This window comes from Chiloscyllium plagiosum, unplaced genomic scaffold (assembly GCF_004010195.1).
Source record: "Chiloscyllium plagiosum isolate BGI_BamShark_2017 unplaced genomic scaffold, ASM401019v2 scaf_13009, whole genome shotgun sequence".
NCBI classification, from domain to species: Eukaryota; Metazoa; Chordata; class Chondrichthyes; order Orectolobiformes; family Hemiscylliidae; genus Chiloscyllium; species Chiloscyllium plagiosum.
Genome location: NW_025215335.1, coordinates 69401 through 94825, shown reverse-complemented (window position 1 = coordinate 94825; position 25425 = coordinate 69401). Strand labels below are relative to the sequence as shown.

General features: G+C 37.9%; 1 protein-coding gene across 1 annotated transcript in view; it reads right to left on the bottom strand.

Moving 5' to 3' along the window:
• Window positions 1–1206: 1206 nt before the first annotated feature.
• LOC122548288 (synaptojanin-1-like) overlaps window positions 1207–25425 on the bottom strand; it is a 76054-nt gene continuing 51835 nt past the window's right edge. The window contains exons 20-28 of the mRNA XM_043686814.1: window positions 22786–22948; window positions 21951–22166; window positions 20935–21069; window positions 17896–17934; window positions 14671–14718; window positions 13836–13906; window positions 13591–13684; window positions 11212–11441; window positions 1207–4964 (exon numbers count right to left, since the gene is read on the bottom strand). Coding sequence (XP_043542749.1) covers window positions 4095–4964; window positions 11212–11441; window positions 13591–13684; window positions 13836–13906; window positions 14671–14718; window positions 17896–17934; window positions 20935–21069; window positions 21951–22166; window positions 22786–22948 — 1866 coding nt within the window. The 3' untranslated portion in view covers window positions 1207–4094. The remainder of the gene's footprint in view (window positions 4965–11211; window positions 11442–13590; window positions 13685–13835; window positions 13907–14670; window positions 14719–17895; window positions 17935–20934; window positions 21070–21950; window positions 22167–22785; window positions 22949–25425) is intronic.

Sequence of the window (25425 nt, the reverse complement as noted above, 5' to 3'; positions counted from 1 at the left end):
TAATGCATGTTAAGCTGTTGCATATATCTAAACAATATGGTTCAAAACCCCAGATACCAAATTCAAGCTTTTGTTCACCAAGTTTCACATCCAATGTTCTGAGAAGTGTCACTGTACCCAGAACATTAACTCTGCTTTCTGTACACAGGTGCTGCCATGCCTGCTGAGCTTTTCCAGCAACTTGTTTTTGTTTCTGATTTTCAACATCCACAGTGCTTTCGGTTTTCACATCCAACACTAAGTTTTAACAAACCACGTAATGAGAAAGGGAAACTGCTGTAGGACTGATTGGTTATTACATATTCATATTCCAGTCTAATGTGCAAGTCCATGTTGTGATGGGTACATCTTTTTGTCAGAAGTCCCAGACAGATACCTTGATTATGATATAATATTAGCCATCTCAAACTTTTCAAAACAAACATGTTTGTAGTCTCTGAACAGTTTACTGCTCAACCCTAGATGCCTCGAATTGGATTTCTTAAAAGAAATGTTACAAATAGATAGATTGTTGCTGTGTCTTTTTGTCCAGAAATGGTTATAAAAAGGAGCAGTGCACCAAAGTGGGTTGGAATTAGTCTACTTAGGATTAGATCCTAACCTCACACTTGCTGGCAACACACTCACTGGCTGAATCTTCCAGAGTGCAGCCTCCTAATTCACCCCAAGTTCACCATCCAAATAGGAATGACAGGCTGTTGGCTGAGGGTAACCGATAGCCTTGGGTGGATGGTAGCCCCATTGACCGACGTGAGCACTGCCTCCTTTGAAGAGGACTGTGAAAGTTCCAACTAGAGGTAGTCTCAATTTTGTTTAAAGAAACTGTCCATTGCTTGGTCAACGACTTGGAAATGAAATATTTCTACAGGATAGCCTGTAGCTACAACTGTGGCCCATGATTCATATAGTTCTGATTTTGATGGTGGTTGCAGGGTAGGAAGAAAGGAGGAGAACATGGGAGGCCCTGTGAACCATTCACATATTTGCCTGCTGCTACAGCTCTCCCATCCTATTCTCTAATCTCACATTCAAGTCCAGCTCAGTGAAACTGAGAATCCTTACTCCAGAGAATCTGTGTATCTAATCAACAGCATGTAACAACTCCAGGCCTGTCATCTGAGTCTATTCTTTGAGCTCACTCATCTACAGAAAAATTAAGCTTAGATACATCTCTGTCCTTAACATAATAATACCAAGCTGCAAAAAAATAGGACACGGCTATGTTTATTGAATTAAGATACTACTTGGACATCACAGGATATGTACAATTTGTTATGCACACATTAGTCTCGATACAGCAGTCTTCGGGAAAAGATTAAGACATGTTGTTCACTGAATATAACAAACAACCTGTAGGATTATAGATACACATTAATAAACATTTTAAAGATCAGAGGACCTATAAAAACCATAAACAGCCAGATTACCACATTGACATATTGCAGTTAGGTCTTGTATACAATTTGAGGTGTTGCAAAATTACATATTTGCTGCAGTCCTTCATAAGCCACAGATGTCAGCAGTAAGCTCAACAGTTACAAACTGGAAATTTGCACAGTGACATCATGTTTTCACACTGAACATCTTAAAACTGGATACCAAAATGAAAAATTATACGTTTGAACACCATTTACATGTAGAAGTATATTAGTTGATGTGGCATGAAAGGAATATTTAAAGAGTGATCTCCCACTGCACCACAGGCAAAAAGAGCAGCAGCAAGCGCATTATAATAATGCCTCGAAGATGTCAGTAGTGAGAATTTAGCCAATACACTAACTATGACAAGGCTGCAAGATTTTGTTTCACTGTTTCAGCATTATTTCACATTATTCGCTTTCTGATCAATGAAAGAACCTATCAACTTTCATGTATTAATGCAGTTCAGCTAGCTCAATAAAAGACAATAATGGAGGACAGTTTTGAAACAGACCAAAAAGAATCACCTCCCTGTTTTCAGATCAATATTTTAAAATCAAAACGCTTAATGACAGTTTAAGATTTTTAAAATACTGCATCTGAACAAAATCATGCACAGTGACAGACAGTTTAAAGCACTAACACAATTGCAGCAATAGCCTTACAAATTAGCATTTATGTCAAACAAATGGAGAACGTAGTGAGCTTTTAAACAATGTCAGAGTCCATGCTTACGTCAAATTTGAAGAGGAATTTGGAATATTTACTGTTTCTCCTGAAAAGAAATTCTGGTCTATTATTCAATAGCCTTGTTGCTAATCTGCTGTCATAACCTTGGTTTATATAATTGCATACATATTTTACAGAATAAATTTTTCTATAAATCAATATCTGATTTAGCTAGTCATATGATCAGGTATGAATGCATTCTATAAATGGAAATACATTACAGATAAATAACCTTGAGTTAAGGGTAGATTTGGTGGGTGGGTGGGGTCTGAAGAAGGGGAAAAGAGGGGAAAACTATGTGTGCTTTTCAAAGAGGATGCTGGTGCTAGGAATGGAACATGGTTTGACTTAAGATAACTAGTGACACAGGGAGAATATTATATGGTAGTCTGCTCCTTCTAGACCAGGTTAAAAAACAAAGTTGATTAATTGCATGTTAGCTTTAATTTTTTTAAAATCAAAGCTTTTAGAAAGAGATGTAATTAACGTTAGGCAGCTGAAGTAGTTTGATTCTGGGAGATGTACCAAGTTAATGCAAGTAGACCATTAAGGAATGACTAATATGATGCATATTTTAATCATAGCAACTGAGTGATTAGCAGTTAGTATTATATTAACCAGATAAACCTGCTGATGAATACTGTTAAATTCTTGGTATGACTAGAATTCACTAAATGATTTTGTGCTCATAAAGACAAAGGTCATTCCAGGGATGAGATGTCAAGATCAAGTCCAGCCACCCTCCTAAACAGTTTATGAAATTCCTCCATTTTCTACCCAAAAATACCACATGCTTTAACCCAACTTGTAAAAACAAACAGTTATTTGAACACTTCCTCTAACAGCCATTCTCCAGCAAAGGTGCAAATATAATGTCTATTATTATGTTGTACTATGCCTTCTTGGAAGTAGATAGACATTACCCAAATTTACCCAAGATCCCCTAAAGTGAGGATGAATGCATTTCCATCCCATTAATAGAACTCAGACCACATTGCTCAAAAGACAGTGCATTACCTAAATGGAGATGTATCCCATAGTGGTTACGAGACACGTTGGGCTTGACAGCAAATACAACTCAATTCATTCAATAGTCTGATGTTTGTCCACAACATCAATTTGAAACTTTGATATCATTAGAACAGTCAATGGCTACAACTTAGTGATTGAGTCAAACAACTGTGTAAACAAGTTAAACAGCTTTACTCTTAGTGAACAGTACTGGTAACAAGTGTCAATATAAAGCCAGCCCCCAACTTTGATAAGGAGCATAGTGTGTCATAGTAAACAGTAGCATGAATGGGAATAAGAAAAAAATAAAAAAGTACTGCACATGTTGGATGGCTACATCCATTGTAAAGTTTTACCACAAGCCCAACATAAATCTTTGATTTTAAGTGAATAAATTAAAGTATTCTGGAAGTTTTGTTGTAATACAAAATTGGATAATCTGAACTAACTTGGCATAAAAGATAAAAATTATGCAAACATTCTTAAAATAACTAGCCTAATCACCACATTTAACACTGGTTAGTTAAATTGTAACTGATAGCAAGTCAGATTGAATTTAAATTTCTTGGACAGTTCAGAGAACAACAGTGCTGCATTAACCAGCATAATTTCATATCATTACTGTTCTTCCTTGCATGACATTTTAACTGCGTTTTACACCAGATCAATTCCCAAAAGACCATTAATTGGTTGATATCACATTCAGGAAATGGTGGATTTTAAATCTACACCCTTAAAATACAGCAAATAATTTGCTGATCATACAAAATTATTACCATTTTTTTAACACCAATGTTGAACTTCTTGTATCACAGATGCCAAACATTTGGCATTTTATACACAACATATTGCACATGTAAAGCCCCGATAAAGCAGTCAAATTACAAGTAATTTTTTTTTTAAAAGTTAGCCTTCCGACCTTGTTGGACCACATCTCATCTTTCAGTAAAGTCCTGCTTTGTTACAGAGTCAGGTGTCTCTGAATTGAGTGGCAAGATTGGGATGATGACATTTGATCTCAAAGGTATAGGTGGTGGTGCTCTTCGAGATGGTACAGGTACTGATGCACCAGTTGCTTTGTTACTTGTATTCCAGACATTGCCAAACCCAAAATCTGAATTTGGAAATAATTTTTGTGTATTCTGCAATGACAAGTTGCGAACACTGTCATTCCAAGGATCCTGGCGGTCAATTTCGTTTGCAACAGTTGGCAGAGTTCTATCTTTTTGAGAAAAATCATCATCTTCAAAGGTCACCCATCCACTAGTTTGCATTTTGCTACTTGTAGCAGGTTTACTCTGACAGATATTGTTGGCAGTAAATGGATTTGACGAAAAGGCAGCTTCGCCAATCCCTGCATTAGCGGTGGAAAAGACAGGGTAACTACTACTTGTTTGCACAGATGTTTGTGATGCAGCAGCAGGTCTTTGTATAGAGTTTTGAGCATCAGTCCTAAATGGATTATAAGCAGTTTTTCGAGTGAAAGGGTTTATGTTGGAAGTATTGCCATCGGCCAGAAAATTCAAAGGACTGGGAGAGACTTGAAAGCTCTCCTGTGATTTGCTTCTGGGAGGGATGGGAGGTACAAATGGCCTGCAATTAGCTTGTGATGACACAATGGGTTGAATGGATTGTTGCTGGTGCAAAGTAGGAGATACACAAGCATATGCTGGTTGCAACCTAGTGTTTCCACTTGATAACGGAGTCTTTGTCCAAGGATCAACAAACCGGTCAAGTGAAAGATCAGCAAAAGGGTCAATGTTAGATGGTCCTCCATTTTTAACTCCATTAATACTGGCTTTTAGCTGCAAAGAGAAACAAAAATATCATATTACCCAAGATAAAAATAACTTTGGAACTGTTTCACCCTTCTTGTTCCTCCTTTTAAATGCCTCATATCTCTCCACCTAGTCAAAGCATTACAGTAAGTTTCTCTGAGCTATCTTCACTGCTTTCCAGTTTTCCTTCTTGGTGTCATTTTAATTTATGGCATCTCTCTTCTACCTTCATATCAGACCTTAATTGCTACACCCTCAAAAACTCACCTACCTACATTCACAGCCACCCACTCAACCATTGCCTTTTCAAGTGATCCTTCTACAAAAGCAATTTTTAATTTCTTACTTCTCCAGATTGGTGGGGTTAAGAGTTCCTTTCATGTTCAGACACAGAAGGAAATAGATTTTGTGCAATAAACTTTTGTTTTCCATTCACTGCAACATTTTGAATCATAACCAGCTCCTTTGTGCCCATTAAAAATACAGAATTTCTCAAACTGCTTTCTGGAGAAAGTGAGGTCTGCAGACGCTGGAGATCAAAGTTGAAACTTTATTGCTGGAACAGCACAGCAGGTCAGGCAGCATCTAGGGAACAGAAGATTCGACGTTTCGGGCACATGCCCTTCTTCAGGAATGGGCATGTGCCCGAAACGTCGAATCTTCTGTTCCCTAGATGCTGCCTGACCTGCTGTGCTGTTCCAGCAAAAAAGTTCAAACTGCTTTCTCCCTCAGTACAGTTTCCAATTCCACTCTCTCAAATCCAAGAGGTAAGCCTTGAATGCCTAAACGGGATTGTGCCATAAATGTTTATGCAGCACATAAAGCACTGTTGAATCCTGTGCACCCTACAAAAACTTCTCACATTCCATGATCCACCTGTCATCTCTATTGCAAAGATGTCATCTTAAATGTTCCTAGGCCCCCTCCATGCTCACTCAAGGAAGTTCAAAGTTTAATTGACTTCTTTATTACCAAATTTAAGACAATTCATGTAAAAACCCATGCCACTTCATTACCTTTCCTTAACCAACATCGACCTAGTCTCCAGCCAAATTTCTCCATTAAAAACTTCCCCTTTGCTTAAGTATCTTTCCTCCAACTCCTCCTGCTCTCTTTGAGCTCATCTCATCTATGATGATCTGCTTCCTATTCCTTTGACCCTATTTGCACAAACTACTGACCACCTGACTTCCCACACAGAATCTTACAATATCTAAAAATGTTAACTGTTCGTTGTTCTTTTTCAAACAATAGAACCTTCATCACCACACTCCAATCCTTGAACCACCTTCCATGGAAACTATGGCCATATCCTCAAGCCTTTTCACTCTCAAGTTCAGTTAAACTTTCAAACTTGTACCCATTTTTCCTGAAACTCCAAATTTGCAACCATCTGAACAGGTTTCTGTTCCTGTGCTGACATCAAATGGTAAAATGACATCTTACATGGCTGTAGTAAACTGTTCACCTATATCACAACCTGTCTGCTGGGTTATCAAGGTTCCAATGGGTGGGATTGTCTGAACTGGATTCCTTCCCACATATGTAATCACAGTCAGATATCTGCCTGCAATTGATTCCCTTTTTACTCTTGCATCATTACATCTAGATTTCCCCCAAGGACTTAAGCTTGGTTCCCCTTATTTCTCAGATACACAGTGACCCTTGGGAACGTCTGCTAAAAATACAAAAGTTCTGAATGTAAGCTGCCATCTCACACATCTATTTCTTCATCTCTATCTACTCTTCCTACTGTCTTCAGATTTGTCAAGTTGCTTTACTGACATCCAGCACTAATGAGCAAGAATGCCTTCTAACTGAACATTCAGAAGACCAAAGTAATGTGTTCAGACCATGCCACAAACCCCAAAATTCATCTACTGGCCAAGGCTAAATCATACAAATTTCTATTTTAAGGCCCATTCAATCATGAGCTGAGCTTCTGACACCATCCAAAATATTTTGTTTACCACCAAGACAACCGACTTTTACACAGTTAGCCTGTGTCACCACATCTGCTGCTGCAACAATTGTCACTATCTTTTGTTTTTAACCTCTGGACTATTTAAATTCTCTCCTGGGCAGCCTCTCATTTTGCACTTTGTTAAATAAAGCTCATCTACTACCTGTATTTAACTTTCATCTAGTCCCATTCACTAAAGATTTACTACTTACTTTGACCTAGCTTGTCAAAGCCACAAATTTACAAAATCTCATCCTTATTCCCAGATCCCCCTCATTACATTATCCTCCCCTATAACTGTAGCATCCTCCAGCCCTACAACCCTTCAAGATTTCCATGCCTCTCCAAATCTGAACTTCTTCACATCCACCTCAATTGAACCACCATTGTCAGCTATGAATTCAGCTGACAAGATCTTAAGCATTTAAATTCCTTTTTTTTTTAACTGTCTACTGTTTTGTTTAAGATGCTTCTTAGAATCTATTACTTTAACCAAAACTTTGACCATCTGCCCTGATGTCTCATGTGGATCAGCTCAAATATTGTTTGAAAACATCCCTGTGAAAAATATCGGGATATTTTACTATGTAAAGGCATCATATAAATCAAAGCTGTCATCAAATTAGATAAAGAAGTGGAAGTCTACAATTTGTTTGGCTCATCCCTATGGTGATTTATACTATGTTCCAGTATATTATTGGTCAACTTCAGTCTCATTTGATCATGCTACCTTTTCTCTTCAGTTTACCATTCTCTTTCCCTCTCTCTAGATGATACCAACTAACAATTCTGAAATTAACCACCATAATATGCAGTAATATACTGCAGAATAAACTGAATCATGTATTTTCAATCTGGAAATCTTTCACATACACAGCAAAAACTTACATCCTGTCAGCTTAAGAGAAGACCAAAACCTTTAACCAAGAAGTGGGAGGGAAAAAAGGAAAATGTTTAGAGCACAAAGATTTTGCCTAAACATTAAGATTCTGAGTAAAGCATACAATTATACAGGAAAGAAAAATATGGAATGTAACAGTGACTGTTCCAGTAGTGATTGAAAAGGTGTTGTATAGAAGATACTCAGTTATATTGATTTTGGGTAAAAAGTACTGCTTAAGATATCAGATTTGTCCTTCTTGATTAGTATTGAATAAAATTACTGAATTAGTATCCCAACTCTATACTTATCAAGTTATTAGTAAAAATGATTTCTAGACAAAACTGATACAGTTGGGAAGCAATCAAGTGGGGCCACAGACATAGACAATTTAGAACATTGTTATTTAGAGGGCCAGAACACTATACGCTGGTTAGCATAGCACACATACAAGGATACTATTTTTCAGGATGGATCCAAAGATTAGATTAGATTACATTAGATTAGATTAGATTACAGTGTGGAAACAGGCCCTTCGGCCCAACAAGTCCACACCGACCCGCCGAAGAACCCGGGTCTCTGGCGCTGTGAGGCAGCAGTGCTAACCACTGTGCCACCATGCCGCCCATAATGAATGAATTAAATTGTACTACAATCTTAAGATTATTTTTGAACTGGATATTATTTGGCAAGCAATGCAGCTTAAATACTTGAAGTTGCAGACATAGAAAAACTTAGGAGTTCAGGGGCATGATCTGATATCATTTAAGGAAAAAGAATAATTGATTTATTGTTAACACATCTAAAAAGCTATGTGGGAATTGTTAATCATTGAAAATTTTCAACTAAGCTTCAATGTTAACAAATCTCAAACATGAGTAGCAATACACCACTTTTCTTGCTCCTGGAAAAATGTCTTTCAAATTATTTCCATAGCCAACTGTAAACTCAAAAAAATGATTTTTATATTTAGATGCAATATAATGAGTAAAATAAAAGACATGGTAATTACTTTGCAAAATGAGGAAAAGTGCATTTTACAAGACTGTCAAAATCACTGATGTACAAGATTTTAAGTGTATACATCAACGTAGTGAAATAAAATGAGTTATTGGAATTACATAGAAAATTGTAAATTAATTCAATACCTTTCACCCTGATGGTTGCTCCTGCTTGTGAGAAAGAGATAGTAAATATCAGAAAAGAGAAAAGCAATAAGTAGAAGTTTAACTATTGGACAGCAAGTTCACTAACACTAATGTTTTGTTTGGTTTAATTTTTCCAAATGCTGAATCTTTAGAACATAAGCCAGAATGGATCCTTATTCATGTCACTGTGGTGCACATTAAATACAAAATGTTAAAAAGATGCAATTAATAACAAGTAAAAAAACTCTTGATAGGAGAAATAAGCAGGCCACCAAATATTTAGAAGTGCATTTAAATGGGATAAAGACACAGACAGTACAGATGGTACTTATACAGATGCAGAAATTGTTACAAGTAGCAACACAGGCTAACAAAGCCATACATTATTAAAGGGATACAACTGGGGAGAGGTAGTTCAAATTTAGGGATCATCAATATAGGTTAGTTACTGAATTCAATAAGTAATTTAGAGAAATGTCTTTATCCAGTGAGTGTAATTAGCCACCATATGGAATGGTTAACATAAATAGAAAAGAAAGGTATTTAAGGGAAAGTTTATGAAGTGAAAGGAGAAGGAAACACTGACAGGGTGATATTAAGGAAGGTATAGGTGATCTGTGTGGAACACTGGCACATTGGGCTAATGTGTACTACCATTGTTGTTGTTTTATTCCAGATTAACCAATTCAGGAAGAAAGCAAGGATCAAGTTTTAGAACAAAACTAATCCACATTGCTCAGCTGCTGCCTCCATTTTGTTTCCATATTATTTGCATGCTTTGTTTTCAGATTTTTGTTTCTCATTTTTGCTTTTGGCCACCAGCTGTTCAGTCTATTGCACTTAATCTAGATTCATTTCTTTAGTTGTCTCCTACCTTAGTGTCACTCTAGCCCTACACCAACAACTGTGTAATTTGAACCCACGTACAGACTTTTATTCTTTTACTACCCTTCATATTTGAACCTGTCTGAAATCTAAATAAATTTCTAACTACTTGCAGTTTTGATCTGACCTGCTGAATATTTTCAAGTTTTTAATTTTTGTTTTTTTTTATATTTGAATTCAGTTGCTCCACGTGGAAGGCTGGCATATTTTAAACCACATAATGAATCCTCCAATCGCAAGTTATAATCAATTTATGTTACCTTTAGGTTATGTTAACTTTAGAACCAGTTCATTGAAGTCATCTTGAAAATGCTGAAACATGGGTGAAAAACAGATAAAACCAAAGGCAAAGGCAACAGAATAATAAAAAACATTGCCGATGAAGGAGTTCAGAGCCTGAAGGAGGTGTACAAACTCCTGTGTGTGTTGCTAGGCCCAACATTTGTAGTATTTTGCTTTTGTAGCAGAATTATTGGCAAGTCCTAAAGAGATAATTTTGATGGCCCTAGTAGTCTGCTGGCAGAATAGCCTGATTTTAATCACTACGTACAAGAATGGAGCAAGCATAAGTGAAACAGCAGTAAATATTTAATCGATCTATTCTCATTGTTCTCGGCACATAACCAATTCAACTCCCTGATATTTTGAAGAGTCAACCATGTATGCATGAGCCTAATGTTAATATTTTTGGTCCCTTATTTGAATAATTGGAGCCAAAGTGATTTTAATTATGAATACAGTAGGTTGCACAGAGCAGGGCAAGCCAAAGAGGTCCAAAAGAAGATTACCTTGAGTGTTGTGAAGATTTCTTTGGGAAATAAGAGGAACCCAAGTGCTCTTCCAATTTCCACCAAATCTGGGACCTCCCCTGTCCAAGGTGGATCATCCCAACCTACCAATACTGTTTTAGTTAGAGCTGAGAGTTTTAGGTGTCCAGTGAATGGGCCAATATCCTCCTCAAATCAATCTAATCCTTATTTTTCAGTTCGAACCATGCAAAGTGTAATTGGCAGGCTAGGCCCAAATACTAAAATGGATGTCTCTCTCACACAAGTGGCATCAAGCACACTTTCCCATGCTACTCCTGGGACCACACATGGGTCCAGTAACATGGATACATGGGAGACTTGAAGGAAAAACATCATAGCCTTTCCTTCATCTTAAACTGGCATACTGGGTAAGATACATGTTCTGTTTGCTAAGTTGGTTCACAGGAAATAGGAAAAAAATTAGTTCATTAGCTTTTCAGTTCATGTGGTAATCATATGGTATCAGAGACATTTTACAAAATGGCAAAGTGCATGCATGAATGTTCTAAGCAAAACCGTTTTTTTCATTTATAGACTCTTTACATATACACAAAAGCTCTGTTATTTAATAGCTACCACCGTAACTTACCTGCTCTGCAGTGGCAGGTTCTATTGGCAGGTTCTGGGCAGATTTGCTGCGAGGTGGAGCCTGAGGTGCTAGATGATCTAAGCCAAGAGAAGGAGGTGGAGTCTGAGAAATAGGTTTCAAACCAACAGGTTTAAGAGGCTCCTGTAGTTTCTGCGAACTAAGTGGGGGAGGTTGCAGTGGAAGTGGAGTAGAAAGTTTTGGCTTGAGTGGTTCTGGCAAGAGCATTGATCCTGAAAGACAAAGTGATTAGATCGCATTGTTTCAAAACTTCAAAAGAGAGCTTGTTACATTTCCTGAACATTTCCAACTTTGCAAGTCGTTTCATAATTTTCATGATTTGGAGGTGCCAGTGTTCAACTGGGGTTTACAAAGTTAAAAATCATACAACACCAGGTTATAGTCCAACAGGCTTATTTGGAAGCACTAGCTTTTGGAGCGCTACTCCTTCATCAGGTAACAGTGAAACAGAATCCAAACAAACCTGTTGGACTATAACCTGGTATGCGACTTTTAACATAATTTTCAGGTTTTTAAATGCAGCCTGGCACCACTTAGTTGGGGTAGAGGACCTGCTTCAATCCTTCATCCGAAATCCAAAATGTTTTAATGGAGCATGGAGCATCATTTTGGCGTGCAAACAGGTGACCCAAGTCCACACCCACTCAAACCCAGTCATTCAGATGATGTCGTGGCGGCGTGGACCAGCACTGGTAGGTGTCAAATGTGTCTCAGTGCTCGTACTATTCACACGTGCATCTGCTGTTTGGTAAATATTTATTTCACCATGGAAATGTTATTTATTCTGAAATCCGAAAAACAACTAGCCCCAAGGATTTTGTATAAGGATTGTGTACCTGTATTAGCTGATACAATTAAAGAGAGAAAGTCACAAGATTACAGTAACCTCTCAGAATATTCAGCAAAAAATACTTATGAAAAAGTAAATCGGAATTAATTCTTCATGGAGTTCTAACTTTAGTTTGTATAATCACGAAACACTAAACTACCTTTCCTGCAGCCCCACCTCCTCCCCTTTCTCTCTCAATCTTCTTGGTCCACAAGCCTCATTCCTGATGAAGATCTTATGCTCAAAACGTCAATTCTCCTTCTCCTGCTTGACCGACTGTGCTTTTCCAGCACCACACTCTCGACTCTGATCTCCAGCATCTGCAGTTCTCACTTTCTCCTATGTGCTACTTGATAGCACTGTTAATGACTCCTTCTATCACTTTACCGCTGATTGAGAATAGACTGATTGAGTAGTAACAGGCTGGGTTAGATTTGCCTTGCTTTGTACAAGACTTAATGAACAATTATCCGCATTGTTGAGTAGGAGTCAATATTGCAGCCATATTGGAACAGCGTGGCTAGGAAGGTGGCAAGTTCCAAAGCATTTTTAAGGCAAAAGTAAATAGATTTGTTACCAAGGGAATGAAAGATTACGGGATATGTAGGAATGTAGAGTTAAGGTTAAAATTAGATCAATCATTATCTTATTGAATGACAGAGAAGGCCAAAGGACCTAGTTACCTACACTTATTCCTTGTTTATGTGTTTGTATGTGTGTAACAGCTATTTAATAATTTAACAGAAACAACCATTATGTCCAGCAAAGGAGCACAGACAAGAAATTGTACAGTTGGCGCTCAATTCCTGTGTTATTAATTGATCCTTCTCTAACTGCTTGGCTGGGCTGCAAAAGACTACACAAATCGCCAACATCATACCTGAATGTCAACTGAGCTACTGACTTCATATGTTGCCCATTACTAATGCACTATTCACCTCCACACTTTCCTCAATTCCTCCATCACTGGAATCTTTTCATTACCTCAAAACTCAATTTAAAAAAAAATCTTAATAGTAACCAATTTTCAATAAACTCCAATTGATCCAACAGTTTGCTTGCATGCCGTACTGTTGTGTTGTGCTTAACTGTCACTCATTCTAACCCTCTCTTCATAACCTCCTCAGCCTTATAATCCCCCAAAATCCTTTACTTGTCAGACTACAGCCATTTGTCTGTTCTTTCCTCTCTCTGCTTTCACCACGGGTTGGGTCTTTGGCCACATCTTTTGAATATCATTAAATTCCTACTCTGTACTTCTCTCCTTTGCAAAATCCATCTTTTTGACTACTGTTTTGGTCATTTCCCCCCCTCCCCCCCATAATTCTGGGCACCAAACCATAATTGTTCTCTACCTCTCCCTCTCCATCCCACCAACTGACACCTCAGAAAAGTATCTTCAGCCATTTTAAAGGCACTAGATGAACGTAAATTATTACTATTTCATAACTTAAGAGTAGAAGAAGTGATGAAGCAACTGGAAACACAGCCATTAAAAACAATTTTCCTTTAACATAATCGATAATACTGACCTTTTAACTGTTCTGGAGTTTTGCTTTGAGCTTCTGACTGCTTGATAGGTACATTTGCTGGTGCACTGATAACCCCAGCACGTGGTGGTATGCTCTAATGAAGGAAAATTGATACGTAACTAAGAGCTTTAAATTATTTGCACCATATTACAATTGCAAAAATATCAATGAATTTCTCCCCTCTGGTTAAGATGAATGCACAACAGTATTTGTATGTTTTCTCAGCCAAACTCGAATGAACGTACTGGTCTAGATGCAGCACCGGTTCCCGTACTAGTTGAATTAACAGTTGCTTGTGGAGAAGGCTGGACACGGCCTGTAGAGAAAAAGTAAATATTGAGTAATATCAAATGCATTTTAAATCAGCTTAGAACTGACGGCACCTTTGACATCTGCCTATCCAATTCAATTGTCAGGTTTTGCTAGACACAATGCTAAATTGTAAGTGTAATGAAGCTTACCTAAGGTACAAAATTATTGCACTTCTCAATTGAACAATTGAATATTTCAGTCCACCATTTGAATTTTTTTTTCTCAATATTGTAGTCAAATGAGAATACTACTTCCTGCAATCTTAGTCAATTGCTATGCGATCAGTGATTCACAGCTCAAAATCTCAGCCGCAGCATTATCTATTGGCTTTACTCAGATTAAATAGCTGCAGAAGAAAGAAATGGAGTCTGTGCAAGAGATTGATTCACAGCCTCCAGCCTCAATGAGAAAGAAAGGGAAGGCATGGGGAACATAGAAAATGAGAGAATGAAATCAGAGTTATACATCTATGGCGCTACAGCGTATTACAATCTTTGACAATTACATTTCAAACAACCTTCCAGAAACATGAATATATAGTTTCTATCTGGAGTAATATGTTCTACTTTCATGAAAAGACTGTAAAGATTCCATTCAAATGAGTGTGAAACTTAGCTAACACAAACCACAAAGTCCCACGTGCAAACTAAGTCAATATCAAGCTCTTTGCATGCAAAAAAATTATTTCTAATAGATACTTCTAACAAACGTAATTCCTTCATTTAATTCCAACACATTAAACTTATGTTGTATCATAAACAAAGTTACCTTCCATTTCTTTTCTAGCTAACCCTGGACTGACAGGTGCCCCTGGACCTTATGGGGGAAAAAAAAGGAAAATGTGTCTACAGAGATACCATAACAGACATACCAAGGGCAGAAAATAGAAGTAAATCAAGTCAAAATAGAGGTGAACAATTAGATCGCATCAAGTTTACGTATTTACTTTTTGTATTATTGAAAAAAGACATTTGAAGCTATTTTGCAAGAATATAAATTCAAGGAGAAAACCGATATCTTATCCTAACTTATCTCAAAAGGTTCAGCAACACATGAAGCTGATTCACTCTGCTACTATGTGGAAGCAACATTGGGCTCTTGGGATTCAGTGGTATCATCCCTACCTCTGAATGACAGAGGCCTGAATTCAAGAGGTGTGTAGTAACATCTCTGAACAGATTAATTACAAAATATCTGCAGCAGCATGAGTGGTGTTTGCTACTAACAGGATAGTGTTGTCAAACCAAAAAGACATGCTGCCTATTGCACAAAAGTAATGCGATATAGAATTTTAGTGCTGGTTTGATGCCAAATATGCAGGCCAGATGTCCCAACGACGAGTGCACCATATCAAAAGCATGTTCCACAACAAGCAATGTACTTACCATACCAAATTAGCTTATGTTTGTAAAACCTGCAACAGTGTCTAACATTAAACTTGATTCTGCAATTAGACAACATTTGCTGGATATGCTGTATGTGCAATAATTTACACTCTCAACCAATTTAGCATAATCAGTTGTGCTTAGTATGACATACTTGCATGTACAGGAAGCTGCATATTGTAATACACAGGTCGGTTTTTCTTTGCAGGCCATATCTAGTTCAAGGAGAAAGTGAGGTCTGCAGATGCTGGAGATCAGAGCTGAAAATGTGTTGCTGGAAAAGCGCAGCAGGTCAGGCAGCATCCAGGGAACAGGAGAATCGACATTTCGGGCATAAGCCCTTCTTCAGGAAGGATTCCTGAAGGGCTTATGCCCGAAACGTCGATTCTCCTAGTCCCTGGATGCTACCTGACCTGCTGCACTTTTCCAGCAACACATTTTCATATCTAGTTCAACTCAACAAAATAGGTGATAATCATCTGCTTTCCTCAAGGCAAATACATTGATCAGAGTCAACCTACTTAGTTTAAGAGTCTGGTTGTTAACTATCAATCAGCATTAGTGAGTTCTTTCTCCATAGCAAAACCTCTACCAATTACAGCCCATTTACCAACAAACAAGCACTCTCCTCTCACTCAACGTAGTGCTGGTTTACCCTTGAATTTATATCTTGCAAATTCCCAATTTTTGCAAGATTAAAGGCTTCAACAAAACATGCCTTTTTTCAGCAATACTCAAGTTCTGAACTATTAAATAATTATTTAATTTACTTTTGCAAAAGCAGCAGCACATTGAAAAAAGGTTCTTGCCAAGAATGAAGACAGCATACATCACACTGAGGAATACTCAATGCTGAGTCACCAGAGAATTAATGGGAGTACCAGTCAAGCCAAACTGACCAGAGTGGGGAACAATATTTTGTGTATTATACTATTAATACTTCGAAAGTATAGTCTTATTGATTTAATTGGGATGGTGTGTTCAAATGCTGCCTCATTATGTAGGCTGCAATCTCTTAAAAAAAAGACTACCAAACAAAAAGATGGAATTTTTGTAACTGGGAGCAACAAAATTGAAGTGGAATAGTTTCTGAAGTTTAAGAACTATCAGATTTCATATTTGATAAGGCATTCCAATACAACAATTAAAAATGATATGATTAAAAGAACTGCAAATTATCTTGTTCCACTTTAGTGTTGATCAGAAACAAACCAAAACGTTCTGATTAAAATCAATCAGGGAAGCATTTTAACTGGAAACTGAAATTGCAAATTTAGTCCTTGACAAATCTCTCATCCTTTAGTAGGTAAGGCCATTTTTATACATGCAAAGTCCAAGAATGTGCTAAAAGTCAAAGTTAAAAATACCATTTTCTATCAATACAAAGGAAAAGGGAAGATGGTTGTGATCAAATTATTCCGACACAAGACTGCTCTTATTTCTGGTGTAGCAACATGATGATTAAACAGTGGATATTAAAGGAGAAGAGCATGGATAAAATGTCACAACAGTAAAATGCAGTTATTGGCTGTACTGCAAATTGCATGCAAAGCTGAAACGTGAATGTCTGCCAACTCAGAGTCAGAGATATACAGCACAGAAACAGACCCTTCGGTCCAACTTGTCCATTTTGACCAGACATCCCAACCCAATTTAGTCCCACCTGCCAGCACCCGGCCCATATCCCTCCAAACCCTTCCTATGCCTAATCTCATCCAAATGCCCTTTAAATATTGCAATTGTACTACCCTCCACCACTTCCTCTGGCAGCTCATTCTATACACGTACCATCCTCTGTGTGAAAAAGTTGCCCCTTAGGTCCCTTTTATATCTTTCCCCTCTCACCCTAAACCTATGCCCTCTCATTCTGGACTCCCCCACCCGAGGGAAGAGACTTTGTCTATTTATCCTATCAATGCCCCTCATGATTGAATAAACCTCTATAAAGGTCACCCCTCAGCCTCCAAAGCTCCAGGGAAAACAGCCCCAGCCTATTCAACCTCTCCCTATAGCTCAAATCCTCCAACCTTGGCAACATCCTTGTAAATCTTTTCTGAACCCTTTCAAGTTTCGCAACATCTTTCCGACAGGAAGGAGACCATTGGTGAGTACATCTAATCATATGCTGAAAGTGTCAATCTTTCCCACACAAATTAAAAGAAAAGGGAAAGTCACGCCCACATAACGTCTTCCTGTTAACACAAACTCATGAGTTAGTCCTTTGCGAAATGGGTTCCGAGGCAGCAATGGCCACCATGGAGCTCTAACCAAGTTATAGCCGCTTTACAACTATACTCCCAGTCAAACAGTTCTTATTGAAAATGTTCACGCCTTAAAATGTGGTCAGAGGGAAAGCAAATCGAGGCATACCGTTATAAGAGCTGTACGCTGTAGTTGAAAATGATTTGGGATCTTCGGAGACAAGAGCCAAAATGAAGTAACAATTCTAAGACATTTAAATAAAGCTACCTACTTTATTAAAAGGACAGAAGAAACAGTTCCAATTCCATGTATAGCATGCGGAATAATTTAAAGGCATAAACATTCTAATCATAAGCCAGCATTTAGTGAAATCCATCATCGCTAGGAATCATTTATTCTTTTTTACCTCTGAACTCTTTTCTAGCTGGTGCAGGACTTCTAGCTCCTTAGTGAAGCAAGAGGATGATAGTGAAGAGAAGAACATTAGCCATGGTGAAGCATACACAAGCTTAGTGTTAATAGACAGTTTTAAATACTGAGGATCACACTCTTGTCTAAAGGCCACATAATTAAATACTATATCTGAAAAGCCTCAACTTATTGACCACATGAATTCTGAAGGTGAAGTAACAAACTGGATAAAATTATTTACTTTAAATCTATAAGATAGCTTTCTTCCCCCGAAATTCTGACAGGTGCAAAATTTTGATAAGTCATTTAAATATTTGTAGCATCCACCTTAGCTGGTCAAGACATCTTGGTTCTTTTTACATACACTGTGTCAAAACTAAGATTAGGGATCTGCTGCTTAAAACACTCCATCTTTGTCACACAGAGCCTTGAGTATTCCAACACACTGAGCTGACTCCCACCTTTTTTACCCCTTAAATTTGTACCCTTAAACTGCTCAAATTGGAAGATAGTGTGAATGTTTTATTCCAGATTTCCAGCCAAATGCAAAAGAAGCTTATCAGATCTGGCAGCATCTGTGAAAACAGCAGAGTTAATATTGAATCCAATGACTCTTCTTCCACTCCTGAAGTCATCATCTGATTCAATAGTAACTCCTTCTCTCTGCACAGATGCTGCCAGACCTGCTCAGCTTTTCCAGCAATTTCTGATTTTGTTTCTGGTCACTCGTGTCTGTGGACTGTTTCTTGATGTCGGTTAGAGGCTTGGAGTGAGGGGTATCGTCCATCTGTTGACCACTGAGGGTACAAAATGAGTCTGTATGCACAGCAGGAGGATCACTGACAAAAGTAATTGGACAGTCAAGGATCTGATTGGGGGTGGCTAGAGTAGAAGCATTTGTGATATTCGGAACAAGGATGGTGAGAGGAGAACCTCTGGGTATATTTGGGGAGAAATGTGGAACAGCACTGAAAGCCAAGGAAAGCTATGGGAGAGATGGTTATTGGCATTGACCACCAGCATGGCATCTGTAGAGGAGCAAGGAGCACATCATTAAGGTTGAATGTCAGGTCATGGAGGACAGTTGGAGATAATTTCCAGCATCTGCAGTTTTTTAAAAATTCTCATCCAGTTATCAAATCCCTTTATGACCTTGTTTCCCTACGTATAATATCCTCCAGGTCATGATTCTTCCAGACAGCTGTAAGCTTCAACTCTGGCTCTTTAAAATCAGATTTAAATCTCTCCACTATTGGCAGGCAGCTGTGCTTTAAAACTACCAAAGTCTGAAAGCTCTGAAATAAGCTCCCCCTGTTTTATCTCTTTTGGTCATCTATGTCAACATCTCACACCACTCAGTAAATGATTTATTGCCTTACAATGCAGCTGGGAAATGCCTCAAGAAATTTACATTATAGGTGCCATATAGATAATGTTTGGTGCTCTATTAGAGTAGACTTCAAAGATTTTCACAGAAAATTACTCAAATTAATGTAGCATGTCAACGAGGTGAATAATAGGATAAGGGACCATACTTTAATCATGATAGACATTGATTACGTATTATTCTGTCAAGAATATTATTTACAGCAATATTTACTGTAGTATCATAACATCTAGAAGTTCCAGGAAAACAACACTATGTTGTATTTGTATGCGGGTCATCTATCACAATGATGATATTACCTTTTGACTTTTTGTCAATGATCCAGTTTTCAACCATTACCAAACTGCACACATTTTAGACTATATATAGTATATATAAATTGCAGAAGGAATGGGTGATCTAAATTAACTCTTATTCCTCATTCTACTTTTAAAACCGGTGACTAACATTTTCTCCTCAAATGGAAGGAGGCAGCATCCCATCAACAAATCTCAATGGCAAGATAAGCTTGCATTGCACCACCACCCATTGTGAGTCACAGAATGCCTGCAACACTCAATAAGGAAATAATTTCTACAACAAGAGGTAAACCATTGCACAGGATCATTTTCATTTCACTACTAAATCAGACACATGCTGACGTTGGAAACAATATTTTGTTAATAAAAATTAAAAAGATAATTCTTATCAATTTCTGTTTTCAAAGTTGCATGGCACATTATATCACCTGAAGGTAAATCAGCCCTAAGTAAATAGAAGGATTATCTTTGGTTTTTTTGAAAGAAAATATTACTGGATTGGTCATGTTTTTAGTTACTGAGATCTCTGTTGTCTGATCCTTCTATATTTCTAACATGTAGAAAGATTTTTTGCTTAGCAGATGTGTACTGGTTATCTCCTTTGTTGCAGTTGTCAAAACAACAGCAAATGCTTCTGAATTTTAGAACATTAACTGAACATTACATTTGCTTGAATCTAATTTTTTAAAAATCAAGAACTGATCTTTTGTGTCATAGTAAATACAAGTCCACACCTCAGATTCCTGTTGTCACTTGAATCGGACAATCAGGAGTTGACTACTTACCTGAAGTAGTACATGACTGATTTAAAAACTTTGATGTTAGAAGATGCAGGCTTTACAAATAAAAAATATATTTCCCCATTACTGTGCTTTTTCTTCCATGTGCAAAAGCAGTTGCTCCCAAAAGCTGTGTGGAGAATCTAAAAATAATATTTAATCTTCATTTTTTCCAAATAAAAAGCATTTTTTGTTATTGCCTTTTACTTCTCATTTCCATGCAAAGGGAAAATTTGGAGATTTTTGATTACTTTTCAATATTTGTTACACACAGAACAGGTGATGCAAAATAATAAATACTCCAATGCAGTTTTGACAATTTAGAACCTATAAAGCTAACTGTGGAATGCATTTCATTCAAAGATCATTACACAAGTATCGTCTAAAGACCCATGTGCTACAGAGAACCTTGCATACAAAGTCCACGACTAGTTACATGCCCATAACACTTTGTTGGATTAGTAATTTTCTTTCCTACAATAGTCAATTCAAATATTCCACCAAGTCGTCTTACATCAATTTTACTTTGTTGAAACTTTCAAAGACTAAGGGGTGAAGCTGTCATCTACCTGACGGGGGTGGTGGCCTTTGTGGAGGAGCAGGTCTTGAAGGAGGGACTGCAGGACGTGGTGGAGGTGGCCGCTTTGGTTCTAGGGTTTGACTACCTTCCTTGTGCGCTGATACTTGCTGGAACTCTGAAGTGTCTGTTTTCAAAAAGAAATTAAGATAACATGACCAAACTTGTAGAAAAGAATGACATAACAGGTCGAGCAATGGATCAAATAGCACACTATAAGTAATTAAGCCAATCACAGCAGACAACAATCAAATATGACAACTTTCTCATATTGAGATTTTTTGGTTTGCATTTTAATTCATTCACAAGTTGAATATCACTGGCTAGATCACATTTATTGTCTGTCCCTAATTTTCTAGCAGGCAGTGAAGAGTCCATCACATTGTTGTGGGTCTGGAGTCACACATAGGCCAGACTGTTCAAGGACAGATTTTCTTCTCTAAAGCAAAGCAATGAACCAGATGGGTTTTCTCTGACAGTGGACAGTTTCACGGTCATCATTAATTTTTAAAATTAAGTTCAAATTCCACCAACTGCCATGGCAGAATTCAAATCCAGGTTTCTCAAACATTACTTTCTTCTCTGAATTCAGTCTAGCAATAAAACACTAGGGCTTGTGATGCCTAAAAATTTAGCAAGTTGAATACACCATTAAAAATATGATTTTTACATTTGTTGAAGTCATCCAAACTGACCAATTTTTCCTCATTACACTTCATTATTTTAAACAAGCTATTGGACAGACACCTTTTTTCCCATTCATTTTCTTTGAACTTAATTTATCACTCTTTCTTGTGGGTGACCTATAAAAGGTATTTGCATTTAAAATACAATTCATACCAACTCAAACAGACATCAAATTATTAGATATACAAAGGCAGTCTTAAAAGTTTAGTCACTTTAGAAATGCAGAGATTGCAGCAAGATTTGACAGAGGTGGACTTGCCTGGATTCAGTGAATGTTCTTTATTTCTGAATTTACTATTTATATTCATAGAAAACCATTACCTTGTTGAGGCTGCTCTTGTTGAACTGCAACTGTTCTGGAGGCTGCTCTACTTGGTCTACTCGGCAGTGTTGGTAGAGGCATCTCTGGTATTGTGGGAGATGGACATGGACTTGTCCTTGGAGTTGAAGCAGGAGAGGTACCTGAACCTGAACCAGAGACAGGCTGCAAATGCTGAGGAATTTCATCTACGTCAGCACTATAATCATCCACATCCCCTGTATTAAAACAGTATGAGATACCTGATGAGAAACACAAATTCGTAACAAATTCTTTAAGTTTATACCAATCTTTACCTTTACTTTGTTTAATGAGTTTATCATTCAAGGCAGAATTACTTGACAAAATTGCAAAGTGAATATTTCGTTGAATGTTAATTAATTGTAGACCTCTATTTCTAAGTTGCGTAGAATAGCCAAACTACATTTATTCATCAAATATCATTTGAAAACAAAATTCTGGAGATCACAACGGGCAGGCAGCATCCATGAAGAGAAAGCAAGCCAACATTGGAGTCTAGATGATTTTTCATCAGCCTACTTTCTTCTGATGGATGCTGCCTGATCTACTGCGATCTGCAATCCTTATTTTCAGTGGAGTCCAGCATCTGCAGTAATTTGCTCCTTCATTTTCAAACAATTTCACTTATAAATGACATTAGAAGAATTAGCTGCAAATACTGCCAGCAATTTATTTTTGTGCCCAATTCAATCATTTGACAGATCTTTGCTTATGGATTGATTTAATCACAGTCAAATCATTTTGCTACAAGCTATTGAATATTAAAATTGCAAATCGTGCATTACATGCAAACCAACCCTATGCTCAATAACATACCTTCCATATCATAGTCAGCAGTAACTTCTGTATCCTCTCCAAGCAGCATGGAACTAGTCGAGACTGGTAAACCAAGACCACTTCTTTCCAGACTCATCTCTTCCTCTAATTTAGTGGTCCAATCTGGATTCTTCAGGCAAATGTGGAGTGTCCTGCCCAAAACCTGCAATGACATTTATTATCCCCCCCAACACAAAATCATTCGATCCGGACATGTTTCAGTAATTCTGCAAAGGATCATCAACTAAGTCACTTTAATCTGTTGGTACTCAGGCAAGATTCAGTTGATTATTGAATTCACTATTCTTCTGAGACTACATGAAAGTCCTGTACTTGTATAGAAATCTTCTTATAGGGGCTTACTCCAAGTCTCTAATCCTCTTTCCTTGTTGCTTTCTACTTTCACTTGATAAATGCTTCCATATTTTTATTTCTGCTCCTCTCTACCTACACCAAGTTCTGCATTCCTCTCTTGCCTTCTCTCCATGGCTACATCTCTCCCATTGAACTTTGTTATTTCTCCCGCTGCTTTCCAGTTACTGCACAAATTCATTTATTTGCTTGCCAATCCTCCATCAACAAAGCTTTAGAAAGAAACTTATTCAGAAGCACTAAGAGGCTCCCCCAAACCCTGCACAGGCAATCAGTGGGCTCCAATCATTGTACATGACAGTGTGTCCAAAAAGAGAAAGCCTTGCAGTCTGGAAATGGACCAAATGTTTAAACTTCATCACTAAAATTATAAAAATCCAATATTAAAGTCTAAACAAATATCTCGGCTGACTGTAACACTTTAACTGGTTAACATGAGCTGTAATGCTCTGAAATAAAATAAAAGTGCAAGAAGAGATTTGAAACTTCAAACTGAAGGCTAGAATTTTACAGTTAATATGCAGAAATGGCAGAGTAGTCAAATTCCATGAAATATTTGCATCAAAGTGCAAGTAGATTCAGATTTCTCTTATTTCTATCAGTTTCCATAAAATGTTCATACTCATTAGTGTCAACTTGAATGAATGATGAATGATTTACTTATTGTCACTTGCACTTTACAGCAAATTATACAGTAAAATACAGCAAAAAGCTTCAACAGTCACCACAATCCTGCAAATAGTTTATGAATAAAAAGATAACTGAAAGAGAGTCCGAGCTGCCTTACCACCCACTAATACCTGCGCTCCCCCCAATGGGATTTGAAGCAAAGACTTTCCAACCTAAGGACAGGAGTCATTCAGCCAAGGCGAACACTCTAAAGACCTTCAAGAATGTTGATGTAGTAGTAAGGTCTGAAACCAGAAAGCTAACAGAAACCACCACAGACTGAGACCTCTAGGACCACACTACCTGCACCTCATTGTAAAACTAGTTCAGTAAAGAATGTAAATACAGCTCTCAGCATGCTCATCATGCATTAGAAAACCAGATAAAGTTGCAACTGGGGCTACACACACGCAAAACAACAAATGCAGTATGTGACAAAATAGAAAAAAGTGATCGCACGACTAACAGATCCGGTGAAAGTCTTGGTAAGCAGACTAGTAAGGAGTGACTGGGCTGAATCTTATGCTTTTTCAGATAAGTGCATGTTGTGTCAATTTTTGGAGGGATACTCACTGTGAACTCCAGTGAGCTTTCTCACCTTCTCACTGTCTCTTATCCAGCATATCTTAACTACCTGCCCCACCCATGGCATCCAGCACGGTCCATTTCTAGTCCCATTTAAGCATGTGTTTCCCCCAGAACAATGCACCACTCAGTGGATATCCGGCAAAAGACTCTTGTACTTGTACCATCTTTCAAAAGCCATGTTGCATCAGAACAAGCATTAGCAAACTGGCATTGTTCCTCATCAGCGACATAATTTTTAACAGTCACAAAAGCACACTGCTCACAAAATGCAGCCAGCATGGCTGACACTTTACTCATGCATATGAACTCATCCTCTCACCATATCACAATTTATCTGTCCTTAGTTACATCCCATCTAAACAGCATCTCGAAGTCAGAGCTACTCTACTCTCAAAGCCCATTGGACACCTAAATCTTATCAGCGTCCTGTAGAGGAACATCACATACCAATCAGACAGCCCAAACATGAGCTTCCATTAACAGCCAGTAAAAATGAACATGGAAGGAATGAGTAGAAGCTGCAATTTGTGGTCACAGTGCAAATCAAATGCCGGTATGATGAATAACTACTGCCTATAATTCCAAGATGATCTTAAGACCATAAGGAATAGTAACAGGAGTAAGTCATTCGATCCATCAAGCCATCTTCTGTGCCCAGTTTGCATCTACTGGAACATAGTGTCTGTCTTGTAGCACCACAAGAAGCTTTCTCCAGCTCAATGTCCTCGTCCTGCTCCTGAGAAGGCTGCTCCTGACTCCTCCACGTACATCACATTGCATCGTTGCCCACTGCAGATGTGCAGTGCACAGCACACAAGAATGGTACAGCACACCATCTTGATTATTCGAGATGCACCACCTAAGTCTGATTTGAGAAGTAGAATTGCACCCTCAGCCCCATCATCTGCTCCATCATAGCCCTGGTCAGAGCATGTACACCAACTTGGTAAAAGTATTGTGCCAGCTGACTGACCAAATGACACCAAAAAGGGAACACTTGGTGTGCTCTGA